Source organism: Oryctolagus cuniculus, chromosome 15 (genome assembly GCF_051225735.1).
Source record: "Oryctolagus cuniculus isolate XC-2025 breed Fujian yellow rabbit chromosome 15, ASM5122573v1, whole genome shotgun sequence".
Classification (NCBI taxonomy): domain Eukaryota; kingdom Metazoa; phylum Chordata; class Mammalia; order Lagomorpha; family Leporidae; genus Oryctolagus; species Oryctolagus cuniculus.
Genome location: NC_142881.1, coordinates 85,215,314 through 85,231,668, shown reverse-complemented (window position 1 = coordinate 85,231,668; position 16,355 = coordinate 85,215,314). Strand labels below are relative to the sequence as shown.

The window sequence follows — 16,355 nt, the reverse complement described above, 5'->3', positions numbered from 1 at the left end:
CCCCATAAATGACCACCGCAGCCACTGGAGCGGCTGGGGGCTGCCCAGGGCCGTGCGAGCCAAGTGGTCAGGGCTTGTCTGTATCCCGGGGGCCTGGGAGGTCCACACGCCCACCCCACCCCTAGGCTTTGGGCCCGGGGTCTGCAGCCCACTGTCCCCGCTGCCCAGAGTCCCGGCCTTGCCCTTGGCGCTGCAGGACGTCACACCCCTCCCCGTGCTCCAACCCTCGGGGCAGCCTCCTGTCTCCCCAGTGGTGTGGCCCTGGCCCACCGGGCTGTCTCACTTCTAGGGGAGGGGGCAGGGGCCCCTAGTGTGTGTGTGTGTGGGAGGGTAGAGCATCCTGTTCTACCACGCCTTACCTGTGGTCTCCTTGCCTACTCTGGGCCTCCGCTTCCCGGTCTGGTGGCCGAGTGCTGGTGAACGTGAGAGGCCCTCGCAGAAGAGCACGGGGTGTGTGCCTGGCTCCCGGCCAACACCAGCCCCTCCTGTCTGCTGTCTCTGCCCCCGGGCTCAGGAGCCAACACGGAGTAGCCGGGGTCCTGCTGCCGTCCCTCACTGCCAGCCCACACCCCCTTGGGAACTGGGGTCTCCGCGGGCGCCGGCGGCAGGTGGTCCTGGTTGGGTGTGGGCGGTGGGGCTTCAGTTACGTGTTGTGGGGTATGGGTGCCTCAGGACGGGTCTTGTGCTTCTGCATCCCTGACGTTCTGTGTAAACAGCTTCGTTGGCATCCCAGAGATGACTTCCGTGCACCTGGGCTGCCGCAGGGGCCGAGTGCAGTTCAGCTGGGGGGGGCGGAGGTGGGGGTGGGGGGCTCTGAGCCTTTCCATCCTTCCGCCTGTAGCTGCTGCTCCAGGGCCGGCTGTGGGTGGGGACCTGGAGCCCTGAGCCCTGGCCTGGCCTGGTTGGATATATCCAGCGGCCGTGATGTTAATGCACACACGGAGAATCTGGTGTCAGGCAGGGCAGAGCAGGCCCTGATGCGACACAGCCTGCCCACATCCCACATGTGGGAGCGCCTGGGTTCAGCTCCCGGCTCCACTCCTGACCCCAGCTTCCTGCTCAGGCGCACCCTGGGAGGCAGCAGGTGCCAGTGCAAGGAGTTGGGTCCCTGCCACCCACATGGGAGGCCTGGATGGGGATCCTGGGGCCAGGCTGTTGTAGGCATTTGGGTGCCTCTCTGTGTCTTTCTCACATTGTTTTGTGGGGGTAGGGGCAGGACGTAGCGATGATGAATTGTGCACGTCAGGTGCAGGAAGTTGACTGAAAACCCAACATGGTGAGGCTGCTCTGGGACTACTGCACTTCTCTGAACTCCCCCTAGCGTCTGAGTCTTGTGGTCTGACTCTGCTCTGGGCACGCTTTCCACGGCTTCTATCTTGATACGGAAAAATAACAGTGCAAGACTAAAGGCGAAAAGAGGATAGTGGGAGGGGTCGCCAAGGGTGTGAAAGAGGTCGGCTGCGAGCCAGCACCGGGAACAGGGCTGTCGCTGGAAGGAGGTTCCAGCCTGGGGAGTGACGCCCACCGGTGGTGTCGGGGGCGGGCCCCCACATAAGCCTGTGTCTCCCTATCTTGCAGGTGGCACCGGCGAGCGGGAGAAGGTGCCGGCCAACCCCGAGGCGCTGCTGCTCATGGCCAGCTCGCAGCGGGACATGGAGGACTGGGTGCAGGCCATCCGCCGGGTCATCTGGGCCCCGCTGGGCGGAGGTACTGCCCGTAGCTCGCGTGCCCACCCTCTAGCACCCTTGTCTCCAGGTAATCACGGCCCTGCCCCCTGAGCCCACAGGGGCCCTGTGCCCTCCGGCCACCCCCCTGGGGCTGCACGGAGCTCACCCAGCCAGGAAGTCAGATCAGCTTCTCAGAAACCGGCCATCCTGCGGCCTGGAGGGGCGGGGCTCCTGCTTCCCTCCCCTAGCCCAGCCGCGGGGCAGCCACATGGAGACTCCGTCTGCCCTCCAAACCCCCTCCCTGTGCCTGACCGGAACTCAGTGGTTGCCGCTGACTGGCTGCTTCCTTGATCCAGAATCACGCGTTGGGTGCCTGGCACGTGCTGGGTTCTGACCCAGGCCCCCCAAACTCAGCAAGTCGTGCCTTTACTTCCCCTTACCTCCACTGTCTGTGGGAGGGGAGGGCAGGTGAGCTGGAGTGGGGTGATGGGGGTGACGGGTCTTGTGCCGTGCAGTGGTGAGAAATGCAGTGAGGCAGAGAGAGGCAGAGGAGGGGTGTGGATAGAGGGGGCAGCCCAGGGGAGAGTGCTCCAGCTGTGGGCCTGGCAGGTGCAAAGGTCCTGAGGTAGGAGCGTGCTGTGGGAACCCAGGTGCATCAGGAAGGCCTGAGGGAGTGGGGGGGCCCTGAGCTGCAAGAGGCCCTGGTGGGGGATTTCGGAGTCTCCTCTAGAGGCAGTGGGGTGCCAGGAAGGGCCCCCAGCAGCACACGTGCAGGGCCTGGCTTGGCTTGTCAAAGAGCTGCCCCGTGAAAAGTGCACTGTGGGCCACATGAGCCAGGACGCTCAGGGCACCAGGGGCCATGGGGCCTCCCTCTGCTGGCGTGGGAGTGGAGGAGACGAGCTATGGGGGTGCAGCTGCCAGGTTGTGCCCACAGGATGAACACAGGTGCGGGAGCCAGGAGGGGCAGCCCCCAGCTGTGTGCCGTCTTGGCAGGGTGGTGTGCGTGTACAGACTTTGCCTGATGGGATCATTCTGCTAAGGGGCGAGGCGGGGTGGGGGGCAGGGGGCAGAGGCCAGACCACCAGCTCCCTTGCTGAACGGTGAGAGTGGAAGCCATCAGGCTGGCTGGGCCCCAAGCGCGTGGTCCAGGCAGGGACAGACCCTTTCACCTTTGACAGAGCCCCTTCTTTCGTCTGCTCCGCACCTGCCCAGCTGTCCTCTCCTGTCCCTGGCTGTGGCTACCTGGCCACCTTGCATCCAAGAGAGAAGGGTTACTACAATGTGGCAAGTCCTATTAACCACGGCACCCATAGGTGGCATCCCACTCTTGGCCGCAACTTCCCTGGCCCGGACGACAGCAGCAAACTTGACTTCCAGCCCGGATGTAATGGCCGGGTAAGAGGCTGCTGCAGCCTCCCGGTCTGTGGCAGGGTTGTTGGGTGAGACCCAGCGGAACAGGAGACGGCCTGGGAGCACACCCCACACAACCAGACTTGGATTTGTCACAGGTGGCCCCTGGGAGCGCCATATGATCATGACCCTGGGTTCCTAAAGGGTTCTGGAGGAAGTTCCAGAAGCATCGGTATTTTAGGAGAAGAGCTGGAATGTGCACCTGCTGCTTAAGAGGTAGATGAAGAGTCAAAGGATGTGCCACAGGTGGAGAAGATGTGGGTGTGTTGTAAAAAACCACGCGTGGATTTCAGACACTGTGTGCAACAAAATAAACCTGTTAACTCCATGTTGCCATGAACACGTGGAAGTTCTCCTCGTATGTCTCACACATCTGACACCCAAATGACTTCTCCCCGAACTCCTGCAGACCAGTGAGGCCAAGACAGGCCAGCGGGCAAGAGACTTGAACAGGCACTTCGCAAAGGAAGCAACAGGGCCGCCTTGTTTGTGGTGGCCTGACACCACCCCAGAGACAGTGCCATGCCTGAAAAACTGCGAGCCATTCTTTTTTTAAAGATTTGAAAGAGTTTCAGAGGAAGAGGGAGAGACAGAGAGAGAGAGAGACACAGAGAGCTTCTATCCCCAGATGGCCACAACGGCCAGGAGCCAGGAGCTTCTTCCAGGTCTCCCCACACAGGGAGCAGGGGCCCAAGGCCTTGGGCCATCTCCCACTGCTTTTCCCAGGCACGAGCAGGGAGCTGGATCGGAAGTGGAGCAGCTGGCATACGGGATGCCAACATTGTGGACTGTGGCTTCACCCGCTAAGCCGCAGCGCGGGCCCCCGTGATCCATTCTTAGAGCGGGAAATTCGACAGCCATGAGAAGGCATCAAGTTCAGCTTCCCCCAACAAGTGTGAAGTGTTAAAACGGTGTGCGAGAGAAGAAGCCCGACAGAAAAATCGCCTGCTTTGTGATTCCCTGGCTGTAAAGTTGAGGCATAGGGCGGAAGTAAACTCCTATTGTTTATGGCTAGGTAGGCAGCAGAAATGTAAAGAAATGCAGAGAGATGAATGCCACAGCAGTCAGGATAGCAGGGGGCGTGGGGGAGGGCCATGAGGCTCTGGAATGTTCTCTGGCTCGGCTTGGGTCACGGCTCCGCAGGCATGCATTTTGCGGTAACGTGTAGACCTGCACGTTTCTACCTAGAGTGAGTTCCTGGGGCGTGCGTGTTTCACCAGGGCGGAGATCAGAAATCGCACAGCACAGATCCAGGAAAGTTTGCATCCGAGAGGCGGCGTGATTTGCCTCTGGGAGCAGAGCAGCGTGGGTGTTCTGACCCCAGAGTGGCCCCGCCGGGGGCAGCCCCGAACAGGGCGCGCTCACTGGGTGCTGCTTGCGCCAAGCCGGCCTGGCTGTCCGGCCCACACATGCTCGCTCGCTCGCTCGCTCTCCCTCTATCTCTGTTCAGAATGGGGACCTTCAGCAGGCTCCCACGTGTGCCCAGACCTGCCCCTGCCCTAGTCCACGCCCTGGCCTTTAACCCCCTTCTCTGCGTGCCGTGTGGGTGTGAACCAGGAACTGTCCCCTAGGGCGCATCTCTCCAGTCTCCCACGGCTCCCGAGGAAACGCAGAAATCCCAGAGGGAGCCCCATCCGACATGCCCGGGCAGGCAGGCAGCCCTCGCTGGTGGGGGCGGGGGCTCCCACAGCCCCTGAAGCTTTCCTGGCAAAGCAGCCGCGGTCCCTGGAGAGGAGGCTTAGCGGATCGGTCCCCCCACCCCACCCCACCCCCACCAAGAGCCCAGCCTCTGGGGCATGTCGCTTCTGGCAATGACAGCCTCCCGCTACGGCCTACATACCCAGAGATGGCGGCAGGCCAGTAGTCCGGAGTGCCCGTCTGCCCTTCCCTCGGACTGTGTTCTGAGGGCTGGGGAGGTGGCAGGGGGCCACACAGACCAGGGCCCTGGCCTTGCAGAGTCCACGTTCAAGTAGAGGAGGCGGTGGCCCAGGAGCTGGGAAAAGCCACCTGGGCCAGATGACGGCAAGCACGTGGGAGATGGGTGTGTGTGTGTGTGGCATAGGGACAGTTTGGTGGCTTCAGAAAGCAAATGACGGTGCAGGCAGAGGCCGGGGGTGCCCCTGCACGAGGGCAGAGGGGGTGAGGGGGCGAGGGGCAAGGACCTGTTAGCATGGAGGCGACGCTTTGCACAGAGAAGTGGCTGCGCCTGGCCCCGACTCTTTGCAGGGTCCAGTGGCTGCTGTGCTGAGCGGATGGAGGCGAGGGGCCAGCTAGCAGCTCCTCAGCCAGCCATGCAGGAGAGAGGCGAAGGCAGTGGCCCAGGGTGCAGGTGTCCGTCTCCTTGGGAACAGCTGCAGGGTGAAGATACTTTGAAAACTGTGTCGGCAGTGAACATGTGAAGATGTTTTCCTTATTGCCACTCTCCAAACAATGGAGTGTAGAACTGTTTCTGCAGCATTTATGTTGCCTTAGATATTCTAAGGGATTGGGAGATGATTCAAAGTATATGGGAAAATGTGCATTGTTAAAGACTTATTTTTATTTGAAAGTCAGATTTACATACACAGAGATCTTCCATCTGTTGGTTCACTCCCCAATTGGCCTCAATGGCTGGAGCTGTGCCAATCTGAAGCCAACAGCTTATTCCAGGTCTCCTACGCAGGTGCAGGGTCCCAAGGACTTGGGCCATCTTCTACTGCTTTCCCAGGCTATGGCAGAGAGTGGGATCGGAAGTGGAGCAGCCAGGTCTTGAACCGGTGCCCATATGGGATGCTGGCACTGGAGGCGGCAGTTTTACCTGCTATGCCATAGTGCTGGCCCCAGAATATGCATAGTTCAAAGGCAGATAATACACTATTTTCATAGAAAGGACTGAGCATTCTTGAATTTTGATAGCCCAAGGGTCCTGGAACCCCTCCCCTGTGGATACAAGGGGATGACTGTCATTGAATTCTTTTTGCTTTTCAAAGATTTATTTGGTTATTTGAAAATCAGAGTTACATAGAGGCGGGGGGAGAGAGAGAGAGAGAGATCTTCCATTCTCTGGTTCACTCCCCAGATGGCTACCGAGGCCAGGGCTGGGCCAAGCCAAAGTCAGGAGCCAGGAGCTTCATCCGGGTCTCCCACGTGAGTGAAGGTGCCCAGACACTTGGGCTGTCCTCCGCTACTTTTCGCTGGCCATTAGCAGGGAGCTGGATTGGAAGTGGAGCAGCTGGGACTCGATGCCAGGGTAGCAGGAGACGGCTTTACCTGCTGTGCCACAACACCACTCCCGAATTCTTGATCTATTTAGGAAGTAGAACCAGTGGTATTCCCCCGCTGGGATAGGTGAAAGGGGTAAGATGGTAAATGAGAGACGTCAGGTAGATGGGCACTTGGTTTGAGATACCTGGGGGATGCTTCACTTTACACATCAAGTGGGCAGTGAGCTGTCTTAGTCCAGAGGTCAGGAAAGACGACCGAGCTGGAGAGAGGTCCTCGGCACCTAGAAGGGGCTTCGAGCCACGAGGCTGGGTGAGCACCACCGAGCAAGTGTAGGGCTAAGCCCTGTGTGCCCCCAAGAAGCCAGGGACCAGGGCTGGCACTGTGGTGCAGCAGGTTAAGCCATCACTTGGGGGCGCCCAGTTCAAGTCTCCACTCCTCTGCTTCTGACCCCGCTTCCTGCTCATGGCCCTGAGAGGCAGCCGACGGTGATGCAAGTGCTTGGGCCCCTGCTGCCCACACAGGAGACCGAGGTGGCGTGCCTGGCTCCTGGAGCTGGCCTGGTTCAGCCCTGGCTGTTGTAGGCATCAAGGGAGTGAATCAGTGGGTGAAATACCTGGTGGTTCTATCTGTTCTCTCTGCCTTTCAAGTAGGTGAAAGTAAATAAGTGACCGTTAAGAAAAACCCAGGGAGTAGTGGAGGAGCCAGCAGGGAGGGAGCTGAGAAGGGGAGCTGGGTTTGGCGGGGCGGGAGGGAGGGAAGACAGCAGTGGGCGGGGTCCCTGAGCGGAGTGGAGAAAGGAGGCGCAGCGGAGGCCGGTGCTGCTGATCTGTCAGCCGGAGGAGGGCTCCGGTAGCTGCACTCCCTCGGGACTTGAGCAAGGATGCCTTTGGTGGGGTGCTGGGAGCACAGCCCGCGGGTAGGGGGAATGGGGTGTGAGCACAGCCACCTCTTGCAGGAAGTCCGCAGTGAAGGGAAGGAGAAATGGGACAGTAGCTGGGGGGAAGTCGAGTCAAGAGGGAGTTCTGTGTTTTTTAGGTCGTTGAGACAAAAGAGTATTGTAAAAGATGGATGGTGCAGCAGAGAGAGAATGATGACCTGGGCACTGAGCTCTGTCTGTTACAAGCAGAAATAACACAAACGTCATCCATGACAGATTAACGCATGGAGTCCAGTAATGATATAAAACAATAGTATCTTGGGGCTGGCACTGTCGCACAGCGGGTTAAAGCCCCAGCCTGCAATGCTGGCATCCCATATGGGTGCCGGTTCAAATCCTAGCTGCTCCTCTTGCTACCCAGCTCTCTGCTGTGGCCTGGGAAGGCAGTGGAGGATGGCCCAAGTCCTTGGGCCCCTGCGCCCGCATGGGAGACCAGGAGAAGCACCTGGCTTCTGGTTTCAGATCAGTTCAACTCTGGTCGTTGCGGCTGTTTGGGGAGTGAACCAGCAGATGGAAGACCTCTCTCTCTGGCTCTGTCTCTCTCTGTAACCCTGTCTTTCAAGTAAATAAACTAATTCTTTAAAAAAAAAAATTAGTATGCCACAGCCTGACGAGGCTGGTCCCAGGAATGCAAGGATGGCTGGCACCTGAGAATCGGTGAATGTCAGCCGGCAACAGCATGAAAGACAAAACCCCACGATTATCTCAGCAGGCTCAGAACAACGTCTGAGAAAATCCAGCCTCCTTAAGTGGTAACGATGAACTGTGCTTCATAAAGGCATCGGCAGAAACCCCACAGAACCCGTCGCCACTCTGCCTCCGAGACTGGGGACGAGACAGGGACCTCCGCCCTCACTCCGATGCAGCGTTGCGCCAGGGAGTCCAGCTGCACGATTGGGCTTAGAAAAGAAACCAAACACACGCAGAAGCATCTCTCTCTGCAGAGGCTGTGAGGTCTTATACAGAGAAAAACCCCAGTAAGTCCACTAGACAACTGTCGGAACGAATAACCCTCAGCGAGGTGGCAGGTACAGGAGTCGCTGAACCTTAAATGTAGAATGGAGAAGAGCCTATTCACAGTAGCCTTCAAAGGAATACAGCACCTAGCGTCACACTTAACAGAGGAAGCTCCAAACGTACACCCTGGTCACTGATGGAGCTACGCAGGAAAGCGTTCCGGTTGAGGACTTGGTGCTGTGTAGAAGACAGCACCCCAGGAAGTCGTCCCTGCACCCCTGTGTTTGGTTCGAGGAAGACAGGCCTAGGTGGGGGGATGTGCCTGGCAGTCCCGTCTTGCCAGCTTCCAAGCAAGGAGAGAGGGAAGGTGATGACCGGCAACGTTGTCCCCGGGGCTGCTTGGGCATCCTGGTTATCTGGAGAGCGCGCGTGAGCCCCTTGGAACCTGGGGCTGGGGGGCCTGTGGAAGGCGCTTAGCAGAGGCGGGGCAGAGTGAGCAGAGGCTGTGACGTCAGCCTCCCTTCGGGATGTGATCCAGCTCGGCCGTGTGCTTGCCGGGCGATTCTGGACGCACCACGCAGCCCTCTCGGTGTCTGGCAGAATAGCGTCTTTGCAGCAGTGATGTGAGAATTCCGAGAACGGACCCAGTGTGCTCAGCCCTCTGGCTAAAGCAGGGGTGGGGTGCGCCAGGCATAGTGGCCCGCGGAATCATTAGGTCTGGCCCCGCTGAGGCACCTGCAGGTGCTCAGTACATCTCAAGCAGGCTGATTTGTCCTCGGACAGCTGTGTGCGGCCTGCGAATGGCCCTTGGCAGGAGAAAGCTGCCGCACCCCTGCCAGAAATAGCCTTGCTCGTTCAGGAAGCACTAGCTGGGCACGTGGGGAGGTGTCCACTCTGCTCCCGAGTGGGCAGCGAGCAGAGCAAGGCAGAGCCGTGCTTCTCAAGGGCTAGCGAGCTTGGACAAACCCGCTGGCTCCAGAAGGTTCTGCCGGCCCTTGAACCTGCATTCCTAACTAGGGCCTGGGGAGGCGGCTCTGGGGAGCACTGTGCTGGGAGGCGGGGAGGCAGGCCCAGCGAGAGACTGGCATCTGAACAGAAGTGGCCGTTTCTGAACTTGGCTTTTTGTGTCTCTTTTCTCGGAGCACTTGAAACGCTCCACAGAGATGTGGAGCTCAAAGGAGAGTTTATTTTGGGGGCAAAAAAGCCTTCTAAGTCCCATGCATGGTTTTTTTCCTCCCACAATGCACATTTTTTTTGGTGCACATTTTAAAGACTTTGCGGTTTTCTTTATTGTGGTAAAATACACAGTATATGGATGTGCCAGCTGCAGCAGGCAGTGTACTGAGCGCGCTCATAGCCCCGTGCAGCCGTAACCACGGTCAGTCTCCAGGTCTCGTGCGTCTTCCCTAACGGCAGATCTGTGCAGTTCCTCGTGTGTCCCTCCCTCCCACCTGGGCAGCTGCCGCGGGCTCCTGGGGGGCTCTGGGCTCCACTGCTCCGGGTCCCTGCTGGCGGCGGAATCCTACAAGATTTGTCCTTTTGAGCCTGGGTCGTTTCCCTCCGCACGATGCCCTCAGACAGAATTCCCTTCCTTTTCGAGGCTGGCCGGTTGCCCAGTATGCACCCCTCGTTTTGTGTCTGGCTGAGGTTGCTTCTGCTTTGGCACCACTGTGACAAGTGGTGCTCTCGCCCCGCCCACAGTGCCAAGGCCGCCTGTTTCTCCGGGTCCTCGCCAGTGCTGCTGCTGGTTTTTCTAACGGCCTCCGTGATGGGTGCAAAGTGCTATCTCCTTGCTCTGAGCAGGTTGTTGGTCTACAGATCTCTCATGGGAATCTCTGCTTAACATTCTCCTGGGTGCACACCCAGAAGTGGGATTGCTGGGGCAGATGGTGGTCCTTTGTTTATTTTTAGGAATATATTTAATTTTTTATTTATTTGAGAGGCAGGGAGACAAAGATCTTGCATCCTCTGGTTTGCTCCCCAGATTACCCATGGCAGCAAGGACTGGGCCAGGCAGAAGCCAGGAGGCCAGAGCTCCATCTGGGACTCCCACACGGGTAGCAGGGACCCACTTGTGGGTCTTCCAGGCTGCACCCGAGCAGGAAGCTGGATTGGAAGCTGAGGGGGGCACTTGAACCCTGGTATGGCATGTGGGCGTCCCAAGTGGCGCCTTAGCCACGGTGCCCAGTGCCCGCCCTGCGCTTGGCTTTATGTGGAGTCGCCACCCCTGTATGCACCGTGGCTCCGCCCACAGTGCCAAGGCCGCCCGTTTCTCCGGGTCCTCGCCAGTGTTGCTTCTGGTTTTTCTAACGGCCTCTGTGATGGGTGCACAGTGCTATCTCCTTGCTCAGAGCAGGTTGTTGGAAGCTGGCAGCCAGGGAGCCGGGCCTGGGCCGTGTTCTCCAAGCTATGGCAGAAGCAGGAGAACGCGTGAGGCGCGGCAGACGGCAGGTGGACTTGGGCTTCCACCCTGGAGTGAGATGGGGAGGGAGCCTGGGAGGGCGCTGAGCCTGGGGCGCCGTGACCGCCGGCGTGATCTAGGGAGACCCGAGCGGCGCTGCTGGCAGGGACCCAGGCAGGAGCAGGGGGCTCTCCCCACCGTGGCTGCTGGGGAAAGGGATCAGATTCTGAAAGCCGGGCTGGAGCTCCCGGCGGGGGGTGTGAGAACGGGAGCCTGGAAGGTGGACTCGGAGGAGGAGGAGGAGGTGGCGGCTGTCGGAGCAGCTGGAAGGACCAGCTCACCCACAATAAAAGAGGCAGACGGGGCGGGGAGCGGGTGTGGGAGACTCTGGGGCGGGACGCGGCTGTGTCTGGACACGTTTTGAGTTTGAGATGCGGATGAGTCGTCACACGCGCGGGCAGAGACGCTGAGCTGGCAGCCGGATGCAGGAGTCCACGGCTGGTGCTCGGTAACCAGCAGCGTGGTACCTGCCTCCCCTCACGTCCCCTCCCCACCCCCACGGGGCCAGCAGGCACCTGCAGGCAAAGCCCTCAGCTGTGCGGCAGACCTCACGGGGGGCATCTGGGGAAGGTGACCGTGCCCAGAGTGACCGCGCCGTGCCGCAGAGGGGCCTGCGGTGGTCACTCGGGCCGCCCCGCCCAGTTCCGCCCCAGCCCGCCCGCGTGGCTCAGTCTCTGCAGACTGCCCTCAGCACCCCAGGAGCCAGCGTGGCAGGAAGGAAGCGGGGGACTCGGGCATCTCCCAGAGGCCACAGGGCAGGACTCAGGCATGGCTAAAGTCTCAGCCTTGGGACGTCTTGGCACGACACGAAGCAGGCTTGCGAGCAGTCCTGGTTGGCTGCATCGGCACGTTCAGACGGCAGCCCCAGAGGCACCACTGGGCTCAGAGTGAATGGACCCAGGCCCCAGGCCCCAGGCCCCAGGCCGGGCCGCCCGAGGTCACGCCTGAGCGCCTGACGGACCCTGTGCCTCTGGCTCGGTCGTGCAGATGGCGCCCCGTTTGATTCCTGCACATGTCACCCCGCCAGGCCCCTGGGCAGCCTCCTTTCCCAAAGGGGAGAGGAAAGACTCGCCCACCCAGCCAGCAGGAGGGACCCTGGAGCCTGATGCTGTGGCCCAGGAGGGGGTGCCCGAGCCGGGTGGAGGTGATACTTTCCCAGGCCTCAGACCCCACCCAGGCTCTCACAGGCCAGGTCTGGCCTCTTCTGGGTGCAGCTGTTGGTGCAAAGCATCCTGGGTCCCCTCCCCCTGAAGGCCACTAATCTGTGGCTCCTGGGCCCCTCACCAGGGCAGCTGCCGGCCCTGTTACGGGGGCTGCGGCGGGGGCCCAGGGCACTGACTGTGAACTACCTTGCTGCTTCCGTGTTACGTTGGCCTCCGGCCACGGCAGCCGTGAGTGCAGGCTCCAGTTCTTGCCCAGTGCTTAGCTCAGGACGCAGGGCAGAGTGGGGGCTTGGCTATGGCCAGGCCCCGCCTCCGCTGCCAGTGGCCCTTGCGCAGTCGGTCCTGTTGTGTCCCGGCTCCACGGAGGAGGGGGCCTCAACAGCCTCTGCTGACTCAGCGCAGAGTAAGTGGGCGGCTGGCATTGCAGCCGGGCGCTCGCTCGGGGCGGCCCCAGGGCCCTGTGGTTGGGATCTCTGGCTCTCAGCCCATCGCAGGCCCTGAGGGAAGAGGGGAGGAGCTCCTGCTTGCCACGGGGCTGCCCTCGCTGGGCTCTGGTGGAATCTGGAGAGGCAGCGAGGCAGAGAGAGGCTCAGCCACTTGCCTGGCAGCACACAGCGAGGCTGGGAGTGGGTCAAGCCTGTGTGGGGACACAGATGCCAGGCAGCTTGGAGCGCTGTAGCTGCCTGAGCTGGGCTGTCTTCATGGAGGGGAGGGGACATTGAGACTGAAGGCAGAGGTGGTCCCTGAGTTCCCGGACCCCAGCCTCAGCCTGGGCCCTGTCACACTCACAGACAAGGCCATCGGAGCAGAACGGTCGCCTGTGAGAGAGGACAGACCCTTAGGGTCTCAGCTCCCTGGGCACCCACCTCCAACAGGCCCCACAGCTAAAAACCACCCCCCAAGATGGGCGTGGTGGTGGCGGCTGGCGTTGGCAGGGCCTGGGCTTAGCCTGGGCTCACTGGCAGTGGTCATCAGAGCCTCAGAGCCTGGGGGTGGTGTGAGAGATGGCCTGGGGCCTGCAGGTCTAACAGAGAGCACATAGGTAGGGAAACTGAGGCTTAGAGGGCCGGCCCTAGCTGCCCCAGGGAGGTCAGATCCTCTCTAGGTCAGACACCTCTCTCTTCTCTGTCTTCTTTTCCCTCCCTCCCTCTTCTCTCTCTTTAAAGATTTATTTATTTGAAAGGAGAGTTGCAGTGAGAGACAGGTCTTCCATCTGCTGGTTCACTCCCCAAATGACCACACAGCTGTGGCTGGGCCAGGCCAAAGCCAGGAGCCAGGAGCTCCTTCTGGGTCTCCCACCTGAGTGCAGGGTTCCAAGCACTTGGGCCATCCTCTGCTGCTTTCCCAGGTGCATTAGCAGGGAGCTGGATTGGAAGCAGAGCAGCTGGGACTTGAACCAGTTCCCATGTGGGATGCTGGTGCCACAGGTGGTGGCTTAACCTGGCCCCTGCGGAAACAAATTGCTACAAATTTAGGGGTTTAAAGCAGCACACAGCTGTGCAGTGTGGACAGGGCAGGTTTTTCTGCGGGTCCCTTGTCTCCTCCGGGGTTCCCTGGCTGTGGCCCCATTGCCCCAGTCCGTTGTCCTTTCTGCTGCTGCTCTGCTGTGGCTCTGTTTCCCTCTGCTGTCATCTTTTTAAGGGACCCTTGTGGCTGTGCCGTGTGCCCGCTCCATCCTTAGCCCTCTTACTGGGTCAGGTAATGGCGATGAGGCCGCGGCCACCTTTTGGGTGGTGGGGGTGGGGGGCTTTGTTCAGCTGAAGGTGCCCAGGAGAAACAAAACCTCAATGTGTGGGACCGGGGCGGGGGGCGTATGAGTGGGGTTAGGGCCCGGGGTGGGGTAGGGGGTTCTGTGCAGACACACGGGCAGGGCTGTTCTTTGTGAACACGAGATATTATGCTCATCACGGTTGTTCTGGTGTTCACTTCGAGTCTTGAAAAATTCTGCAGCGTTGAGCTTGGCTGCCAAGGTTGGGCACCCCTTATGTTGTGCGCCTGTGGGGAGTGCCCCACCCTTGGCCAAGGTGTGACCCTGCCCTGCCTACACACCCAGCCTGAGACGTGTGCCCACCTCCTCCCCACTCCCAGCCCTCCATCTCTGAATTCTGACCACAGATACCCCATACCCAGGGGCCTTTATCTCAGCCCTGGCCGGTGTAGCACAGCCCCTACTTGAAAAACCATTTATTTGGGGCCGGCGCTGTGGCATAGCGGGTAAAGCTGCCGCCTGCAGTGCTGGCATCCCATATGGGCACTGGTTCAAGTCCCGGCTGCTCCACTTCTGATCCAGCTCTCTGCTGTGGCCTGGGAAAGCAGTAGAACACAGCCCAAGTGCTTGAGCCCCTGCTCCTGTGTGGGAGACCCGGAAGAAGCTCCTGGCTTCAGATTGGCTCAGCTCTGGCCATTGTGGCCACTTGGGGAGTGAACCAGCAGATGGAAGACCTGTCTCTCTGCCTCTCCTTCTCTCTCTGTGTAACTCTTTCAAATAAGTAAATAAATCTTAAACAAAACAAAACATTTATTTGAAAGGCAAAGCAACACAGAGACAGAGATCTTCCATCTGCTGGTTCAATCCCCACCTGCCCCCAAATGGTCATAGTGGCCAGGACTGGGCCAGGCTGAAACTAGGAGTCAGGACCTCCAGTTGGGCCCCCCACATGGGTGGCAGGGACCCAAGCATTTGGGTCGTTGCCCGCTGCTTTCCCAGGTGCATTAGCAGGGAGCTGGATGGGGAGTGGTGCAGCTGGGTCTTGAACCGGTGCTCCCGCAGCGAGTGCCAGTTCCCCAAGCAGCGGCTTAACCAGCTGTGTCTCAGGGCCAGCCCCTCACTTGCCTCCTGATGTGTGTCCAGTGCCGTGTGCGCCTCCCACTCCTCGCTGTCCCCTGGTGTGGGGTTGTGGGTGCTGAAGAGTCTCCTCCCAAGGGAAGAGACGCTTTGCAGAAAGATGATTCAGAGCTGTGTGGCTCCAGGCAAATCGGGCAGCGTCTCAGCCTCCGTTCTCCCACACCACCGCCCCCCAGCTTGCAGGCCCGGGAGCCCAGGGCACCCATGCTGAGGCCCGCAGCCGGCTGGGTGACTCAGCCCCGGGGACCTCACCTGAAACACCTGCCCTGGCCCAGGCTAGCGCGGAGCCGCCCCTGGGCGCTGCCGGGTGCCCACCGGCCTCCGAGCAGAGGCTCCCGCTGGCTCCCTAGCCGACCCCGCCTGCCACCGGCCTCCTTCGCCGCAGGGTCCGGGACCCGGGGCGGCGCTGGCCGCGGAGGGCGGGCGGGCGGCGGGCGGGCAAGACGCTACCTGCGCGCGTGCCGGGCATTCCAGCCGCCGCCGCCGCGCCCGGGCGCGCCATGGGCCTGATGCCGGCCGCGTGGGCCTTCTCCGGCTGCTGCGCCTGCCCACGGCAGCCCTGCCGCCTGCCCGCCTGCTGTGTGCCCGCCGCCCCAGGTAGGGGCGGGTCGGGGTGCGGGCGCCCCCCACCGAGGGCGCCGTGCATGCGTGTCTCGGGGGAGCTGGGGAGTCGCACAGAGAGGCGCCACGGGGCAGGGGGTGGGGGGTGTGCGTGTCCGAGGGAGGAGGCCGAGGCTCTGGCGCCCCCGCCATTGTCCTGCTGGGAGGGGGTGGCTCTTGTGCAGCGATGGGAAACTGAGTCTGGGGGTGGGGGTGGCGGGAACGCAGGGGATCGCCTCCCAGCCCCCACTGCTGAGAGAGGCAGGCAGGCTGAGTGCAGGCCTGTGCCGGGCAGGGACCCCTCCAGAGTTAGGTTAGCTTCTGTCTGCTGGTTTCTCCGGATCTTATGGGTGAGAGTTTGCAACCTGGGATTCCTGTCTGTAGGGTCTCTGGGTGGATAGTCGCGGGGAGGGTGGGGAGTGGGGGCATGGGCACTGGGAGGGCAGGGGACCAGAGAGTAAGGAGTGTAAGAGCACAGCCGGGAATTTGTGGATGACCCCAAGCTGGTGACTGGAGGAGTTTTGGAGTTCTTCCTCCCGGAGCCTCTCCGCTGAATGAGGCCAGAGCCCGCCACCGGGCTCAGCTCCGAGAGGGAATCCCGAGGCCTCCCTCTCCTGCTGGGGGCCCTGCAGAGCCAGCTCCCAAGGCCACGGGGAGGAAAGCCGGGTGTGCTCCTGCACCTGCCCCCGTGTGCCCCGCCCGGAATATGCTCCCCCTGTGCTCGCAGCCCCGGGAATGGCAGGGACCGGACCGAGGAGCCTGTGAGTGCCCCGCCTGGGATTCCCTGGAGATCCTGGGAGAGACAGCAGCTGTCAAGGCGAGGCCAGCCCAGCAGGTTCACAGGCACGCAGGAGAGCCTGCCAGCCGCCCCCGGTGGCGGTGGCGGAGCCGGCGCGGGGCCTGGAGGAAGCCGCACACTGGCTGGTTGGCTGGCTGGCTGGGTTTCCAGATCTGACAGATCTACTGGAACTAGTTCCTGGCAAGGCTCCCCCTTGAGACTTGCCAGGAGGGCTAGGGAGTTGGGCGTGCAGGGCCAGGCCCCGCCAGGCTCTGCCGGAGAGACCCTGGCGAGGAGGGGAGGGGTGGGCAGGGCTCGGGAAGGAGGCCAGGC

The 16,355-nt window shown here is 61.1% G+C and overlaps 1 protein-coding gene across 16 annotated transcripts in view; it reads left to right on the top strand.

Moving 5' to 3' along the window:
• Nucleotides 1–16,355, top strand: part of ARHGAP22 (Rho GTPase activating protein 22) — a 189,838-nt gene that overhangs the window by 160,720 nt on the left and 12,763 nt on the right. For 10 of the 16 annotated variants that reach the window (XR_007916083.3, XM_051837514.3, XM_089314152.1 and 7 more), the window contains one exon: nucleotides 1,579–1,755. The exons of 3 other annotated variants lie outside the window; for them this stretch is intronic. Coding sequence is in view for 12 of the 13 variants with exons in the window: in XM_051837514.3 (XP_051693474.1) it covers nucleotides 1,579–1,755 (177 nt within the window). In the remaining variant the exon portion in view is untranslated. Of the gene's footprint in view, nucleotides 1–1,578; nucleotides 1,756–14,902; nucleotides 15,242–16,355 lie in introns of those variants that run through there. 3 more of the 16 variants (XM_051837519.3, XM_051837522.3, XM_051837523.3) reach the window with 2 other exon arrangements.